This window comes from Pholis gunnellus (genome assembly GCF_910591455.1).
Source record: "Pholis gunnellus genome assembly, chromosome: 17".
In the NCBI taxonomy this organism is placed as follows: Eukaryota; Metazoa; Chordata; class Actinopteri; order Perciformes; family Pholidae; genus Pholis; species Pholis gunnellus.
Window position 1 is genome coordinate 15,514,360 of NC_136544.1, and position 18,269 is coordinate 15,532,628.

Genomic DNA, 18,269 nt, shown 5'->3' on the forward strand with positions numbered 1-18,269 from the left:
ACTTCAGTAACCAGCAAGAAACCAGACTGGACAATTATATACTCCTGCTTGTCACACTTTGTGTCATGTTTCTCTTTGAAACTATGGTAACAGCTGAGACCGTGCTGTCATCTGGCTTTTTTGATAAGCAGCACAACATAGAAATGTAATTATTAAGATAACTGCAGCGTCTGCCTTTATGGGGCTACATGAGTATGCTTCAATAGACTACGATGTAGAACAATTTTGATATTAATGTAATGTGCTGATTGGTATAGACAACAGCTTTTATTATGTATTTGTCAATACACATTAAAAGTCAAAGTACCTGTTTCTTTACTTTGTTGCAATGATGATGACATGCAGTGGTGGAAACCAAAGAGGAGGAAGACTCTGGTGGCTCACAGGGGCTGCTTGTTTTCATTTTCTCAGCTTCATCATCATGACACTGGTCTATGTTGTCCCTTTAATGATTGGAACATAAATGTTAATAATTTGAATTAAAGCACAAAAGCATTTTACAAAGCAACCATAAAACAAAAGAAATCCATGAGCCTCTTAAATTCTAAAAAACAAACAAACAAAAGATACACAACAAACCTGATTTGCTCCTCAGAGGAAGACAGCTGACCAGAATTCAGTTCTTTCTTTTCATCGGTTTGTTTTGTTACTTGTGAACTTGGAACTGAATGGTCTGAATCTGTTTCAGAGACGGTGGTAAAGACACAAAAGCTGTATATAAAACTATTTTTAAAAAGAAATTCTTTAGTGACATGTGTCATTATTTTCTCACAAAATCTTCAGAGCTTCTGTTTGTAAATTTCACTTCTTTGATTTGGAGCAACTTAAGAAAATACATAAATAGTTATAAAAATGAGCCACCACATTAAGATTGACTGTAATATAATTGAATTGGGATAAATATACTGTAAATATTCTTAAGAAATGTAAATAAACAAACATAAATTGAATATTAATGAAATTACCGTCTCCGGTGGATCTTCGGTCGAGTCTGTTGAGAGAGCGGCTGCTTCTCATGAACGGAGCAGCAGTGAGAGACGAGGAGTGGAGGGACGAAAAGCTCCGGCTGCTGCAGAGGCGGAGAGCTGGTCTGGCTGAGCGAGATGCTGCTCTGATACCCTGGTGGCCGAGGCAGCCTCTTTTCAAACTGCCACCAGCCTTACTGCCGCTAGCAGATGAATCACTGCCTCTGCCGCTGAGGCTGTTGCTCCTTCCACAACTAACGCTGGGTTTAGACGTCTGGCAGCCAGCCTGTTCTCTACTAGATGCAGGTACTGTTGATGCTGCTGGTTCCTTTGGGAGAATAAAGAGAGCAAGAGCAGAGGCTGAACACTGGTGGGCTGAGAAAATATGTCACATAAAGACAGACTTTTAGGTATTAAGTTCTGTATGGTTTTCAGTTTTGAGGACGATAATGTTTAAAAGTCAAACATCACACCTCCTGCTCACCCCCATCCCAACATGGACTCTTTGACACATACAATCCAATCACCACGGAGAGAACCTTGTAATCCTCAAAAGAGCTCTTAATTTGCTTAAGTGCCATCTGACCGACACTGTGATCATGGATAGACACACACACAGACACACTTGAACTTAATCACACTTGAACATTGGAAAGCCATCAGACATAGGCGGTTTCTTCCAGTTTAGATGCAGCCTCACCAACTGCAGAGGCCATCAATCTGTGGCCGGACCACGAGACAGAGAAATCAATTAGAGGCTAAGAGTCCTGACTTAGCGGATTGTGCAGGTTGTAAAAGCACTGACTTGATATTCGGCCATCAATGGCTTTATAGATAAAACCTAATACATGCATATAGCAAAGACATGCACTCACTCTGAGGAAAATGTGTCCATGAACATGTTAATACAGTCCAATCATTTTAACACATTCTGGCTCCCACAAAATGAAACAAAACTCTACAGAATGTTTTCTATACATGGATGTTTGACAATGCTGGTATGCAGGGTAACATTTTTTCTAGTAGAATAAATGAAGAATGAAAAGTAAATATCCAGTTTGTATCTATGTGGGAATAAATGCTGAATTGATAAATGTGAGACAATCAAACACTTGGTTAAGGCAATAAGCATTCGTAAATAACAAAAACAAAAACCTTTTAAGCGAGTGCGACACTTACCTTCCCCTTTGTCTTCTGTGCAGTTGTGTTGGTCTTAGAGTTTACCAGGGTCCCAGGCCACCTGTTAAAGATAACATTAAGACAGTTAAGCGTAAATCATTCTGTCATCCTCCACTTTCAGAAAGCAATTATTTAGTGTGTTATTATTACATTTGATTTGGCTATATTCAAGGATTTATCCAGGTATTGCTGTGCTGATAATTTTACTTTATTTATTATGTTTGTGGATGATTTTCATCCTAATTCAGATGAAGTGCTAAATTCAAGTTATTGATCATTTCTGTGCTCCAGGTAGTACAAACTTATTTCCAAAAATAATTGAACTTTTTTCAATGTTTCTTCTCATTATGATGTTAATCACATAATCAATATCTCAGCCCCATTTGCATATGCATGTATGTTTTTCATTATTTTTAAAATGTTATGGTCAGCTCAATCCAAAAATAGCATTAAAGCAACAATACCCTGACAGTAATACAGGACCTAGATTCTGTAGATAATGCTGACTTACCTTGGCGCCTTGGACATCATTTTTCAGCTGTAAAATTAAAACACAATGAATGAGACTATTAAGATAAACGTGAGAAGTTTAGACTGACACTGTTATCCATCTGCAAAAGAAGTGTGCTCCCTCTCACTCTGGCAAAAACCAAACAGAACAGGTTTATACAATAGTGTCCCTAAGAAACACACACACACACATAATCCCATACAGAGTTGACAAACTCTATTAGAGTTTTGCAGGATTAAGCCAACAGCTTAACAGGATTACTTCACTGTAATTTGAGTGAACTTGACATACCTGCCTACGTCTAGGAATACTGCAAAATATCTATTTAGTTTTTCTCAAGACACATTATTTAACTTATATGAGTACAATCCATAACAGTACTGTAGAGAAACACATGAACTCTCGCAAGTCCAACTGAGAGGATTTGGCTGCTTCTTGTACATTTGCTCTGCTGATGACGCAGCGACACAGCGACGCAGTGATACAGCTGTCACTCTGGATCTGTGAGCTGTGACCTGACCTGAACTACCAAAAACTATTAAGATACACACTAGTCTGAGCTAAATCAATTATTAGCAAATGTAACTAAACTAATTAGTAATTTAATTTTGTGTCACTGGTCAAGGTAAAAAGGTGTAGAGCAGTAAACTGAAAATTAAAATACAGTATTTCAAAAGATAGGGAAAAAAAATGAATCCCTCCAATCAGGAGGAAGCTAGAAATGAAGTGATCAAATGAAGGCCACAGACACTGGTGCAAGGCTTGACATGTGGAAACAAAAGAGGCTCTAAAGCAAACATTTTGAAGTGAGGGAGAAATTGTGAAATCGAGAAGTTAAAACTACATCATTAGCTTAATCAAATGCTATGAGACAATTTTATGTAGCTGTAACTGATAGTATGAGGACATCTTAAGGTGTTCATGTTAGACTTTTACACACAACCCATAAACTCACCTTTGGACAAATTAACTAAACTAAGATGGCCAACGTTACATTGATTAAAACCGTTTTACTTTTGGTTTGAAAGTTAGGGGGTTTCAACTCCAACATTTCTGTGTACAGCATACAGAAAAGACGTCTGTAATTAAAATGATGTGTGACAGACAAACATCGCATCCATCTGCATCGTTTTTCCTCCTCTCTGACAGCACCGGCGTTGATTGGCTGGCTGTCATCACGTGACCTCACAGCTGATTCCGTTGGACGGAGGTGTTTTGCTTTGGCCGTTCATCATCTCATGTAGCCATTTCTGGGTTAGCTAAAGCTGCAGAGTAGCATAGCAGTCATCGTCGGTTGTAGCGAGATACTATGGCCCAGGCAGCGCAGGCAAATGTCTTCGACGCAAACAACTCTCAGATACAAGTGGAACACGATAAACAGCGTCGGCAGTTTGTTATAAGACTAAATGGTAAGTTCAACATGTAAACATTAGCATGCTAGCTTGGCTAATGTTAGCTCAGAGGTTTCTGTGGCTTTTTTTTCTCGCTGCCAACATCGTCGTCGTGTACTTATTGATAACTCCAGCTGCCGTTTCCGACACAGAGGTGTTATTCAGTTCACACAGGAGGGATGTCACGTGTTTATTCACATATTAGCTCGTGTCAGGACTGAAACGACGAGAGGGCTTCTTGGTCAAAGCTGCTGACCTCCTTGACTTGTAACTTCACTAGCTTGTTTTTTCGGTAATATTTTTCTTTGTTCCACTCCTGAAAGCAAATATGAAACCTTCAATAAGGAGTTGCCGAATAATAACCTAGTTCCTCTCCCCAACCTTAATCAGTTATGCATAATACACCAATCATTTTAAATTCCTTTATAAAACATAGTGTATGTTATTAATCAGATCCAGATATGGGCAGTGGCACTTAATTTTGACACCTTTATTTCAAACCAAAGTATTTAACTATATTACTAAATATAACTTAATTCCCTTTGTTCTTGGCTTTGTTTTGTTTTTTAGTTTATGGTAAACTGAAAACAAACAGGTGTTTTGTAGCTTATCATGTGTTTATGTTTAGGTCAGCTTCATTTAATGTTTTATTGAAATTAGTTTTGGTCATCTATGAATTTAGATGTCTGACGCGTTCACAGCAAATATCTCTGTCTCTCTCCAAACAGCTATATTGTTCTTTTCCACAAGCATTTTCTGTACCTGTCTGTGTTCTTTGTTCTTTTCTATTAATGATTTAGGCTGTTGACTGTGGCACCACATCACATGGCATCAAATCAGTGACCCTCTTGTTTTGAGATGTTTGACAGCTCACTGTGAGCAGTTACTCGTGCCTTGTCTTCTCGGGCATGTTGCAGAGTTGTAATATAATCAATCAAGCTACATAATATGTAGATTCAAGCTACATATTATGTAAACTGCAAGCTGCTACTGCAACCTGATCAATAAATTAGCCAGTGAGCCTACACTCTGATTTAAATGGCAACATATCATAGTTAATCTAGCATAAGATTGTGTTGCATGCATGAGTAGTTTTTGTGTGTTGTGGTGGTCATCAGTGATTCTCACTGTGAGCAATATTTACGAATCTGCTATAACAGTTGTGACCTTAAACATTGACAGTTTTTATGTAATCTCAGTATCCCCTCGAGAGGTGGGGTTGTTACTTGGGGTTGGGTGGAGACGAACACAACCGAGAACTATGACCTCTGTCTTCCCTCAGGATCTCACGACCGAGCCGTTCTTCTGTATGAATATGTCGGGAAGAAGACGGTGGACTTGCAACACACTGAAGTTCCAGATGCTTACAGAGGTAGAGGAATAGCAAAGCACCTGGCCAAGGTAAAACTCACACAGGGTGGTTATTTTCATCTGTCATCATCTTAAGAGAGGAGAGGGAGTGTTTCTGTTTAATAATTTCTTTAAGGCCCAATTTATATTTTTTATTATTTTTATGTGTTTAGAATTGTGTTGGCCAGGCAACCTTTTTGTTTACATTTTGACAGCTAGTATCTTTTCAGATTTCTAATATATAAAACCTTTAAATGTTATAGACAGTATACGAACATAGGCAGAACCCAGATTACAATATTGATTAGCTGTAAGGCGAAAGATATTCTTAATATAATGACTTTGCTTGTAATTGTACCACTTATATCTGGGAAGCTTACTCACGCACACCTCATGTAGTTTAATTGAACTGCACAACAACAAGTACTAAAATATTAAAAATCAATGTCCAAAGTGTGTAAAATGCTGTCTGATGAAAATGTCTGTCAGAGCCGTTGAGATGTGACTTTGTGCTTCTGTTACGGCAGGCAGCCATGGATTTTGTGGTGGAAGAGGACCTGAGAGCTCACTTGACCTGCTGGTACATTCAGAAATACGTCAAAGAGAATCCTCAGCCTCAGTACTTTGAACATATTTATCAATGACCACACATGGCGCAGAGAAGGAGAAAGAGACTCCCGGGGAATAAATACTGTGTGGCATCGTGGTTTGGAGTTACAGGCTGACAGACAACAAAGGACCCACCAGGCTTTAGAGACGACTGATCTCACGGAACAGACGTCCGTGAGCTGAACGTTGGGTCTACGGGTCGGTAACACAGGTGTTACACCAGAAACAGGAAGTGAATCAGCTGGTCACTACTCTTAACAAAATTAGCAAATAAACTAACCCAAGCTGAAGCCTGTTACCTCAGACTGAAACATTCAGGATGCGTACTCATCACTGATGGGAAGCAAAGGTCAGGCCTCTAAAGATAACAGATGTGATGCACGTTTCCTGTCCTCCTTTGGACTCGTCGGATGTGAGCAGCGCTGCTAGATGACCGACGCAGGTGTCTTATTCCATGATGGTGATGGCGGCGCTTCTGATTCTCAAATGGTGAAGACTTTTATATTTCGACCCTTTTCTGATATTCTTTGGCTTTATTAATGTTCTTTTTTCTTTCGCCTCCTTTTCTTACATATAGTTTTTTTAAGGCTGAAATGCTAATTTGATAAGTTGTAAATGCTAAACAAATCTTTTAAATGTCATGTCATTTTTTTATTGAAATTGCGGAGAGGTATAGACATTAATTCGGTGGATACTGGGTAATTATTTGGAATTTATTTTCCCAAAATCTCAATTTGGTTACACTGTTACTATATCCACTCCCACTGTTTCAAGTAACAGAAATGTACTGTTTGTTATTGGAGTCCTAAATTGATCATAGATGCAGGGATTTGTAAACCAAAGAACACAAACCGAGGATGTCGAACTTTGAAGACAAAGTTCATCATTTTCTCCATCGCACATGTTAAATATTACAGACACACGTGATAAATTGGGTCTGAAGCTCGTCGCTGTGTGGTACAACACTTCCGTGTGGATATGGATAAATATCTCTGCTCAAACCAGCACTTAAAAAAACAGCACTGTTATATTCAGGGCATTTACATTGTATGGTGTCTTTTGTTCCGTTTTTCAGTAAAATGACACTGGATGGCCGGATCTTATGCGCTTGTTTGTTCTTGTCATTTGATCTGTTTTTTCTTGTTGTTTTTTCTTGTACTCACATGGCTGCTTTCACCAGCTGATGTAAAAATGATAAAGGTCATCATGGAAGACATTTTTTACTGAAAAAAACCCAGTGTATTCCCTTTTTTGGCTCTTCGTGAGCTTTTGCTGTTGACAATCTTCAGTGTTGAGGAGAAGAATCCCTCAGGTTGCTCAACACTCTGGCAGGACACACAACATGAAATGCAGACTCTCTTTATCTGCTTTAATCACCGAGTTAATTGCAGGAATCCACTTCCCTTTTGTAAAACCTTCCTTTAGGTGACACAAACCTATTGATAGACCAAGATATCCAATGAATTATTTCATTTTTGTGTTTATGTTTATATGTGTTTACCAATTCTTGTTATATTGTTTTGTGCTTTTGACTTTTTTCCATCTATATTCATCTATTATCTATGAATAAATAAAACAATACTCATCACACTATCAATGTCAAAGTTTGTACATACAGCCAACTTTAAAGAGATTAGGTACAATATATTTTGCATAAGTAGTACAGTCATTTAGAGAGATACATAAAACTTTGTATGTACACTAAACTATGTATGTATATTGTGCTAACTTAAATGTATTTGTGTTAACATCCTGCAGCAAAGGTTAAAGAAAAACTGGAAGAGTTTTGCAAACTTGAATTTGCCGCCATCTAGTGACAGTATTAAGAATTACTTAACCTTTTTGTCACATTGTGTACTATTAGAATGCAAGGGTGCGCACCCCTGACATGGGTGAGCTGGAAAGAACTCCGCTTGCTAATCTCCCATTTGACAGCACAGCAGTTCAACCACAGACCCGGCTGAGACACCCAGAGTCTTCAGGACTCTCATGAACAACAAAACATCTCCTGGTTCCTCAAGAAGACCCAGAAGTGCCTTCAGTGAAGGGAGGGAGCGCTGTTAACTTCCCATGAAATCAAAACACAAACACGTTGCCTATAAACTCCAATTGATGTCCAAAGTGCACTTGAATGACGATGAGACCTTGAAGCAATGTTGGTCTGCATCCAGGGCCATAGTCACCACTGACGTCATGTCTTCTGTAGTTTTTCTGTAAATCTGGGTTTTTGGGACCACATGGGGAGTTTAGGTTCTATAGTGAAAAACCTGCCAGTGATAGTTATTTTACAGCAGATTCCAGTGTGTTTAGACTGAATATTTGACTAGTTTTGGGCCAACAAAAGCCTAATTAACTAGGGCTGCATGTTGATATCAGCGTATTTGATATCTACCTTTGCGGAATATAAAGATATATTGACCATTTTCTTTTTATTTGATCACATTAATTTACCAGGTTAAAATAAAAAAAGCTTTGCCTGAATTAAATTCACTCTAAAGTAATAAAGTAAGTAAAGTGTTCTAATCTAAATCTGGAGCTGTCTGAACCATGAATAACTAAACAAACCTAAGAATCTGACCAAGTTGCCACACAAACCTTCAATATCTGACAGTTGTTACTTTAATATATGTATGAAGGCGCAATATAAACAAATAATTAATAGCCTAATTAACACTGATGAATAATTTACCTACCATCAAATAAGCATGTTCTGAGTCTATAGCCTTATGTTACATCAGTTGAAAAGATTCTTGATGGTATATTAAAACACGATCAGGGGGACAATGGCAGGTCGAGCAGGCATGTTTTAAACATCATTAAAAACAAATCACAGCTTTAAAGATGGCATCGCCAATATGCTTAATTGGATTTGTATTGATTCGTCATGCGTGGCCCATGATTTTAAAGATGTTACAATTGTTGTCACTGGTGAAACACTTGTTCTTACGCTGATCTTGCATTCCTGAACGTACACATTAGTTGTTACAAAGCGCTTCAGGTTACAACACATGGACCGGGAGCCCACACTCGCCATTCGCCACGGTGACACAGAGACGAGCACACAAGGGCACAATATGGGTGAGCACCCAGAAATCTGCAAACACAAATGCACTCACACAACTTAATGGTTGGGACACTGTATTGCATACTGTAGCTATACATTATGTCGTAACCCATGCATGCAATCTATTTGCACAACAATGTAAATATATAAATGTCCCCTGTATGTGTTTGATGTTCAATTTGAATATAGTTAATTCATTACTATATTTCAAACAAACATACGTCCGTTAATTTGCAATTTATATATTTAAAATAAATGCTCTGACCTCTCAAACTTCTATGTGCTATTATAAAATACTTAAAGGTGCTCTTGCTTTATAGCTTCATGGGAACAGTAGTCCCAATTCGAGTCGACGTGATGCGTCGACTGCGTTGACTCACTGCATTACCCATAAAGCCTGGCGCTCTCATACGTCAACCGCAATCACGGTTGTATCTCCAACATGGCGTCGCTGGGAAGGAGGCGCGGTGTCCCAGTGAGCAGGGAGAGGTCAGTTACTCCACATCTTAGATATTAAACGAAACTGTTTAAATGTGATGCATCGTTTAGTCGATGTCGCCATTCACCGGATCCCAAACATACATATCGTTCGGGACTGAAAGTAAAATGGCAACAGCGACAAGTCGGAATTCTATCCTAGGGTTAGCTAACATTAGCAGGCTAACGTGTACAGCTAGCTGGCGTTAGCAAGGAAACAAACTAGCATGTGATGTTTTGGTTATTTCACACCAGCCGATATAACCGCGGGACAAAACAAATGTGTTTAACAGCTCGTGCGTGCGAGCACTGTTGTAATACGCCATGGCTCACGTGCTACACGTCTCTGTCTGAATCAAGTGTCCGCTGTGTTTGTCGACCTGTTTAGAAAGTAAAACGGTCCTTAACTTAGCTGGCCAGTCCTCCCAACTTTTTACCATGTGAGCGTGTTAGCTGTTCGTGTTATCTAACCGACGCTCAGGTACATTGTGTCCCCTGCACTGCGACCCCAGATTGATTTTCATTAGTATCCAATACTCATTGAGCCAATGCCCGCTGTTTCTAGAGCCCAATGAGCTCGGTGTCTAACCTTAACTAGGTAGGTGAGTCGTGAGGGGTGTTTTCTTGTCAACTTGTACTGAAGGCCTCGGAGAGTTGACACATGTGTGTTTGTCATATTCAAAGATAATGTGTAAATAACCCGGAAATTATCAGTTTACAGAATATATTATTCGATTAATCAATCAGACGGAAACTAGTCAACGGACATCATTAATTTGTCCATTTAAAAAACGTTGTTGCTGCATTTTATGTGTAATTTAATATTTCACACGTTTAGCTGTTGTTGGTCAGACAAGTTATTTTGTTGACAGTTTTCTTAAAACGACATTTTATGAATTGCTGGGAAACAATATGGAGCAAAAATATTTTTCCAAACTTCATTAGCAATAATGAATATCCAAATCTTGAGTTGCATATAATGTGGGAATCATTAAAGAATACAAATGAGCTCATGTAAAACAGTGCACACATCTTTGAGTTCATAGACAACCAACTTTTCATCAAGAATTTACCATTTGAACTAAATGTTATTGGTCATGGAGATTGTTTGTAATTGAGTAGTTATGTAGTTGGAGTGTATGTACCATTTTAGAGCTGATTGATGGCAACAAATTAACATTTAATCATTCTTTTCAAATCGAAGAAGACATCTGTTTCATGTTTTGTTACTTAAACCAAAGATGTAATTTATAAATACAGATTACATGCTAGTTATTATGGTAATGGAATGCACATATATGTTGTGATATGGTAAACCTTATGGAATTTCATTTGAGAAAATATTTGGGTAAAATTCCCATCTGGGAATCTTTGTGTGAGCTATTAAAGGCAAAACATATTCACAGGTTCTTGAAAAAAGGGGCGGGTTGGTGTAAAAATGAAGGCCAACCAGTCTTGGATGCATCGAGTCTAGTTGTTCTCTGTATCCGTTCTCTCACTGTTCTTTGCCGTATCTGTTTCTGAACAGGGGAGTGATGGCGGCGACAGACTGCTACATTGTGCACGAGATCTACAATGGGGAGAATGTGCAGGACCAGTTTGAGTACGAGTTGGAGCAGGCACTGGAGGCCCAGTATAAATACATTGTCATTGAGCCCACGCGCATCGGAGATGAGACGGCCCGGTGGATTACCGTGGGCAACTGCCTGCACAAGACGGCCGTGTTGTCCGGTGCCGTTTGCCTCCTGACGCCCCTTTCACTTCCCATTGAGTACTCACGTCAAGTGGCGCTGCCCGCTGGCGCCTTCAGCGTGGCCTGCGCTGCCCTCTACGGGATTTCATGGCAATTTGACCCCTGCTGCAAGTACCAGGTGGAGTACGACAGCCAAAAACTCTCGCGGCTGCCCCTGCATACACTCACCTCCTCGACGCCCGTTGTATTGGTACGCAGGGATGACGTCCACAGAAAGAGACTCCATAACACGATAGCACTGGCTGCCCTGGCATATTGCGCCAAGAAGATCTACGAACTCTATGCGGTATGAGTGCACTCTGAAGAGGGTTTAAGAACAGAAAAATAAAGGAAAAAACAAACAAAAAAACAGAGCCTACCCCCCCAGATGTAAGAAAAGTGGAAGTCCCGATCAGGCCCAGCAGTTAGCTCCACACATGTGGTGGGTGCTTCCATTTTGAACTTTAATCAAAGGGATATAGTTAATACTAGAAGGAATTGTTTTTTCCTTTACATTTTCTTTACTTCTGTGACAACAACGGCACACTTATATCCGTAGAACCCTTGCGCTTCCTCCCCTGCGCCCTCCACCTGCATCCTTGACACACAAGCAAGTGCTCAAGGGTACGACAGCAGCTCCTCTGGATGGAATTGTACTGCAGTTGAAACGGACCGACATGTATTGAGCATCAAGCTCTCTCCCCGTTCCCTCGTAGTTTTACTGTACCCCCCCCCTTTCTTGCTGATCAGTACATCACCCTTTCATTAAACATTAGGATATTTCAAACTAACTTTTCTGTATTTTATTTTACTTTTTTTCATTAAATTCTACATGATGTTCAGAAACCAGCAAGTAGTTGCAACTTATTTGAGAGTGTGTCTTGTTCATGTAGATATTCTTGTTTTAAGAGTGTAAGAAAGATCGTATGTGACGATGCTGTGGCTCAATGTCTATTTGAAACACTACAAAAATACTTACTTTTGAAAAGTCACATTTTACACGTGCTTCTAATAATGTATATTACATTGACATCAAGCCAAACCCTCGTAATTAAATTTAAAAATACAAACACTATTTGACATTACAGGTAATTACACAGCAAATTATAAATTCATACTTTCTTGTGTATGTTTAGCTCACGGTGCTTGTTATGCGTTGTTGTCTCGATCAGCAGTTTTAAAATTTGGGGTCATAGAAGAAGGTAAAAGTGGAGAATGAGTTGTGATATAACAGGAGACTTGTAACGATTTAATAAAGTGGAATTCAGATGTGAATTAGTTGAATATGGAGACTTGATGTTGTCAGGGTCACTGACTAAAACTACATCGCATATAAATGTCCACTACAAGCTGAAGGATTGTTGACTTTGCCAGCAGGATTTAAACATGTTAATTAAAAGTTTCCTAAGAATTTTGTGTAAATCCCTTAAAGCTCTATCAAACGATGTATTAAATAAATTGTAAACTTGCTTGTGGTGTTTTAGTATGTACTGTGACCACACATTATGCAAACAACTGTGATCGACGGCAGTCTGTCACAAACGGGTGAAAGTCTTTCCTTCACTTCACAATATTTTGTCAACAATTTCTGACGGGATATCTTTAAAACGTTTAGACGCTATGGTTTAACTCAGTAAATAGTGCTTACAGGTAAAACTTAAGACTGTGTATGAAAGCAACACACTAGACAACACAGAAGAATCACTTTGCCCAACTGTTCTTTTCACATTGATACTCATTTATAATTTGCAACTGAAAAAAAAAATGCGTTTATGGGCAGAGTAGGTGAATTTTTCCAATTTATTTTCCTTTCACCTCACACACAGACTTTCAGGGGTTGAGCAGAACTGAAGCAGAGGGATGAGTGCTCAGGTGGCCTGAGACAAACCCACTGATTTGAGACCAGAGCAGGCTAATTATCCGTCAGCTGACAGGAGCGCTGAATGATGGCCTGGCTGTCGCACATGTTAAGGTCTGGTGGCATAATGATGCCCAGCCCCTTCTCCAGTTACCCAGACGTGTCTCCTTTTAGGATAATTCAGACTTTCTCCTGATAAACTGCACAGATGATTAATCAGTTTGTCCAACGTTTCACTGGTAGACCTAAATCAGAATGTTTGTGGTAAACAAGTCATTTATATACTGTTTGTTTTTTAATTTGGGGCTCTATTATCTCATATACTATAAATATGGAGAAAAACATATTTAAAAATAAAGCTCTAGGTTTATTTGGCTGCTTATTTTCAACCTGGACAAAGAATATGTGTCTGATAAACACAGAAATGGGCAAGTCCAATCGTGCTCGCTCAGTCAGCCCACTGTCTTACCGAACTCCAGTTCCCACAATCCATAGCGGGGGACACAGACGGTCGTTGGTACGGCACGTGGGGTCCCTGTCAAGACGAGCCCGGAAGTGCTCTTACCACCGCCTCCAGCCGCTGTGTTGTACAGCAGAACAACAACAAGGTGAGCTCTAACTATTCATGAAGGCTGGTGTAGAATCAGTGTTTCATTACAATGCAGAAGCTAGCCAACGTTAGCATTAGCATGCCCAGCCGTTAACTTATGAGTTACACACGGCTAGCTTGTCTGTGCAGTATCTGCCAATCCTCGTTATGCACGGACTGTTGTCACTTCTAAACTAATTAACCTGATAATGAACGCCATTGTTAGTAAGCATATATATGCAGATGTGGATCAGATGTTGTAATCTGTGGGTTACTCTTCACACAGTCAGTGAAACAGAAGTCTATTGCTTTCACACAAATTACATTCAATTACCACATTTTCCCAAAATCCATGAACTCTTTTCTCATTCATACAACAACACCTGCAAAACACGATCATTCTTTTTAGAAAAACTTTCAAAACAGAATGATGGCACACATTGCATTTCTGCAATAACTGTATTGAAATGTATAATAACAGTTGTCTCTGATGAGATGGGGCACAATTATTAACCTTGTTGTAAACCATTGTCTCTCTTTGAGAGATTTGGAATGTCAGGATTTAGTTTTTTTGTTTCAAATCTTTATTTGGCAGAAGTAAATGACTATATGCAAGGATTTAGAAAAAAGAAAGGATATTGTTGCAAATCGAGGCATGTCTGAATAATTCTTGGTACATATACTTTATTACAGTCAATAAAGTGAAACAGTGTTATAAATGTTCATGATTTATGTGTTGCTCCCTGTTGTTAGTGTTTTATAAGTCAGTGTGTTATGAGTGACAATGTATCATTTCTGAGTGAGAATTTTTTACAGTGTTCTGGTCGAACGAGCTTACTTTGAAACATGTTTGAAGTGTTTTGGTGGTTTGAGTGAGTTTTGGAGGTGAGATTAACTGTTTGGCTAAGATGCATGTTGCTATTGCAGACTGTATGAAGTGGTTTGAAAAAGTGTCTTCAGTATTGACCAATGCTTGTTAGCAATTTATAAAAACTGTAAGTATGAAGTTCATTTAATGTCTAGTTCTTGAGTCATTATGCTCACAATCATGAATATGTACATATAAAGCACACAATAACACATTTTTTTCCACTGTGTGTGTGTGTGTGTGTGTGTGTGTGTGTGTGCGTGCGCGCATATATGCTTATTATTTGGTGGTAGATGTCACTGTTGCCATGCTGGTTGTTTGTGTTGTGCTTTGGAGGCGGGACAAGTGGAAGAGGCTTAGCTAAAAGCACTTCACATTAAAACATTCACAATCCGTCTGCATGGGGGCGAGAGAGCTTACAGAACACACACATCAATGTCACACTGTGGCTTGTTTAAAGCCCTTTATGGTGTTTTTATTCTTCTTTTCTAAAGACTAGCACTGCAACAAGGAATGGTTTTCATTATCAAATGTGCTTTACAGTATTTTTAAAACAATATATCATTCAGCCTACATTCATGTCATGTCTTTAAATCTCTTACTTAGTCTGAAGTTCAGCTAATTAAATCTTTATCCAAAACATGACATTTTAATAGCCAATAGCTGCAAAAATCAAATTCCCATTGATTAACTAATCATTCGTCATTGATGGAGCGCAGGAATCACCTTTTGCTTGTGTTGGTTCATTCGTCATCCGAGAGACATATTGTTTTAAACAGACCTCTGTTGGGTGACTTCTCTGTACAAGAGCAACTGATTGAAACTCTTCCTAACTAAATATGTTTTGATCTTGTGTCTGCAGGCCGGGTGATTGTCAGACATGGAGCGCATCATGGGAGGAGGAGTTCTTCAGCTGGTTTTAGTAAGTGCGGGGATCTTGTTGCTTTATCGAATACTTGTCCGCCTCAGACCAGGAGCGGCTCTGCAGGACGCTGTGGTGGTCATCACAGGGGCCAGCTCTGGACTCGGGAAAGGTCGGCCTCCATTTCTTCTTCTCTTCAGCTTACATGTAGACGTTTCTGCAAACCAAGTAACATCGATAACGTACAGTAACGTGTGTCAGTGTCGTGGTGCATGTGCTAACTTGCCGGCCTGGTTTGATATCCACCATGAACAACAGGTGTGTTTTTTATGTTTTGTAGACTGTGCTCGGGTCTTTCACGCTGCAGGCGCCCGGCTGGTGCTGTGTGGACGCGATGCAGCCCGCCTGCAGCAGGTGGTCCAGGAGCTCACAGCAAGTTCAACAAGCTCACGACCACAGGTGTGTGTACACACACACACACAAACAAAAAGTAGCCCTGACATAAAGTTAAGGTCAACTTCAATGGTCAACTTTATTTTTGCCGCCGTAGGGCAATTAGTTTTTACAGCAATACATATTTAGATAAAATGTGTTTTACAACCACCAGACTTACACTCCCAGCACCGTCGTCTTCGACTTGTCTGACACAGACACAGTGGACCGAGCTGCAGAGGAGATCCTGAAGTGTTACGGGCGAGTGGAAGTCCTCATCAATAATGCTGGAATCAGTTATCGCGGCAACATACTGGATACCCACCTTTCAGTTCAGCGGGATGTAATGGAAACAAATTACTTTGGGTCCATTGCTCTTACTCAAGGTTAGTGAGGAGTTCAGATGAAGTACATGTGGTTACAAAGTTATAAATACACGAGGGAGCCAAACCATACAGAAGTTATTTAAAGGATCTTGAATTCAAATAAGGAAGGAAAGTAGTTGAAGCATGAACATTACAGAGCTAGATTTTCCCAGAAGAGGAAGCCCAATATTTTATTTTAGTCAGCTGTTTCTCTTTCTTTCTTCTTTCCTCCCTTCACAGCTCTCCTGCCCTCCATGGTTCATCGACGCAGCGGCCACATCGTTGTCATCAGCAGTGTCCAGGGCAAGATAGCCATTCCTTACAGATCCGCCTGTAAGTTGTCTTCACTCGTTTAATTAAAGCAAACAACTACACAAGAGTTTTTTGATTGGAAATGAAGCAGGACTCTGGTTTTTACTCACTTTGGTCAGATGCCGCCTCAAAGCACGCCACCCAGGCCTACTTTGACTGCTTACGGGCCGAGATCGAGCACTACGGGATCCCAGTGACCGTGATCAGTCCTGGGTACATTCGAACCAGCCTGTCGGTCAACGCTGTCACAGGAGACGGCTCCAAGTACGGAGGTGAGTGTGTGTCGATTATCAGTAAAGATGACAAAGAGACATAAGAAGGCTAAAAATATTCATTTAGATAGAAGATCAAATAAGCTGTGAAACAAACGAGAAGGGACACATTCCCAGCAATAGAATTGTTTTCTGTAATAGTTGACCTACTGACTCCCTGGTATCATTGATCGCTCTTATTTGTGCAACACTTGTTTTCAGTTTTGGATAAAACCACAGCGACGGGTTGGGACCCCAGAGATGTGGCTCAGGCTGTTCTGAAGGCCGTCCGTCACAGGAGCAAAGACGTGGTTTTGGCAGGACCTCTGCCCAGCGTGGCCATTTACCTCCGCACGATGTGGCCGGCGCTCTTCTTCAAACTCATGTCCTCTCGCGCTCGCAAGGAGCAGAAACCCAAAGACGAGTGACGCCGCAGCAGGGGAGGACCACGAGGCTCACAGCGCACGTTAAGTGGCACATGGACCAAAACACGACAGTGACTGCTTCACACGGAGACCAGATGAGCAAGAGGTGAAGCTCCTCAGTTACACAAACCAGGAACCTGTATGTTGTAACGGGACCTATGGGGAGTTTGTTTTGATTAACACCTGAGATTGACCGGACAGGACTTCACTTTGTCCTCAAAAATCTGTTTAAAAGTGGAACGTCTGTTATTGACTAAACTCTGTAAAGATGTCAGCTTGTGATGCTGATTTTCAAATTGACTCCTAACACGGACAAATAAAATGCTCAATTTGTTACCTATTTGCAGGAATATTGATGTTTAGTTTGTAATTCTGTCAGGTCTGGGATATGTCGTCCAGGTCGTCAGCTGTTATCTTTAAAGCCTTCGGTGTCAAATTTGAATGACGAAAAAAAGAGAACAGATGAGATTTAATTGGTTAACATCACACTGAACTGCAGAAACAAGTATATGAAAACTACTTAATCCCCAAAGTGCAGGACTTGATCGCAGTATTGTTTGTTGTTGCAAGTAAAGATGGGAGGAAAAAAAATGCACTTTTTTCAACAATCTCATGTCTGTCCTGGAGACGTGGTCCAGCACCTGGCAGGTTGTTTGTGGGTCACTGGTACCGTGTGGCACACAGTAAACAAACTCCACTGTAAACAAAGTGCTTTTAATACATGTAGAGGAAGGAAATGCTGCTCATCGCTGTCCAGTAGTGTTTTTGTGGTCCGTTAGGCAACAGCTCGGTCCATATTTACATCCTGTCAGCTGATGTTATTCTCATACGGTGCAGCAGGAAATAAACTGGGACACATTTGGAATGTTTCCATTTACTAACTGTGAAATGGTGTTTTTATACTTCTGTTCAGTATATTCTTGTTAATTAAATGAGCTGATGAGTGAGAATGTATTCAGTAGAGTTTCAGCAGAGAAGCCACTCCACCACTGTGGTGGTAAAAACCCAATATTTAAAAGTTTGCATTTG

General features: G+C 40.0%; 3 protein-coding genes across 3 annotated transcripts; all 3 read left to right on the forward strand.

Moving 5' to 3' along the window:
* Nucleotides 1-3,901: 3,901 nt before the first annotated feature.
* Nucleotides 3,902-7,569, forward strand: natd1 (protein NATD1). Its single transcript, XM_079176914.1, has 3 exons — nucleotides 3,902-4,064; nucleotides 5,329-5,447; nucleotides 5,924-7,569. Exons 1-3 carry the CDS (start codon nucleotides 3,965-3,967, stop codon nucleotides 6,038-6,040), a joined length of 336 nt encoding a protein of 111 aa, XP_079033040.1. The 5' UTR covers nucleotides 3,902-3,964; the 3' UTR covers nucleotides 6,041-7,569.
* A 1,923-nt stretch (nucleotides 7,570-9,492) lies between these two features.
* Nucleotides 9,493-12,742, forward strand: tmem11 (transmembrane protein 11). The gene is made up of 2 exons (XM_079178301.1): nucleotides 9,493-9,558; nucleotides 11,075-12,742. Exons 1-2 carry the CDS (start codon nucleotides 9,512-9,514, stop codon nucleotides 11,589-11,591), a joined length of 564 nt encoding a protein of 187 aa, XP_079034427.1. The 5' UTR covers nucleotides 9,493-9,511; the 3' UTR covers nucleotides 11,592-12,742.
* A 974-nt stretch (nucleotides 12,743-13,716) lies between these two features.
* dhrs7b (dehydrogenase/reductase (SDR family) member 7B) lies at nucleotides 13,717-18,121 on the forward strand. The gene is made up of 7 exons (XM_079177020.1): nucleotides 13,717-13,744; nucleotides 15,456-15,627; nucleotides 15,796-15,914; nucleotides 16,063-16,273; nucleotides 16,493-16,585; nucleotides 16,684-16,836; nucleotides 17,038-18,121. Exons 2-7 carry the CDS (start codon nucleotides 15,474-15,476, stop codon nucleotides 17,241-17,243), a joined length of 936 nt encoding a protein of 311 aa, XP_079033146.1. The 5' UTR covers nucleotides 13,717-13,744; nucleotides 15,456-15,473; the 3' UTR covers nucleotides 17,244-18,121.
* Nucleotides 18,122-18,269: the final 148 nt, after the last annotated feature.

What these genes read in the sequence shown, in the direction of transcription:
- dhrs7b (XM_079177020.1), top strand. Translation starts at nt 15,474, where the DNA reads ATGGAGCGCATCATGGGAGGAGGAGTTCTTCAGCTGGTTTTAGTAAGT. An exon ending in CATTCCTTACAGATCCGCCT is followed by an intron (nt 16,586 to 16,683) that starts GTAAGTTGTCTT and finishes CACTTTGGTCAG; the next exon opens with ATGCCGCCTCAAAGCACGCC. An exon ending in AGACGGCTCCAAGTACGGAG is followed by an intron (nt 16,837 to 17,037) that starts GTGAGTGTGTGT and finishes ACTTGTTTTCAG; the next exon opens with TTTTGGATAAAACCACAGCG.
- tmem11 (XM_079178301.1), top strand. Translation starts at nt 9,512, where the DNA reads ATGGCGTCGCTGGGAAGGAGGCGCGGTGTCCCAGTGAGCAGGGAGAG. An exon ending in GTCCCAGTGAGCAGGGAGAG is followed by an intron (nt 9,559 to 11,074) that starts GTCAGTTACTCC and finishes GTTTCTGAACAG; the next exon opens with GGGAGTGATGGCGGCGACAG.
- natd1 (XM_079176914.1), top strand. Translation starts at nt 3,965, where the DNA reads ATGGCCCAGGCAGCGCAGGCAAATGTCTTCGACGCAAACAACTCTCAG. An exon ending in GTTTGTTATAAGACTAAATG is followed by an intron (nt 4,065 to 5,328) that starts GTAAGTTCAACA and finishes GTCTTCCCTCAG; the next exon opens with GATCTCACGACCGAGCCGTT. An exon ending in TAGCAAAGCACCTGGCCAAG is followed by an intron (nt 5,448 to 5,923) that starts GTAAAACTCACA and finishes CTGTTACGGCAG; the next exon opens with GCAGCCATGGATTTTGTGGT.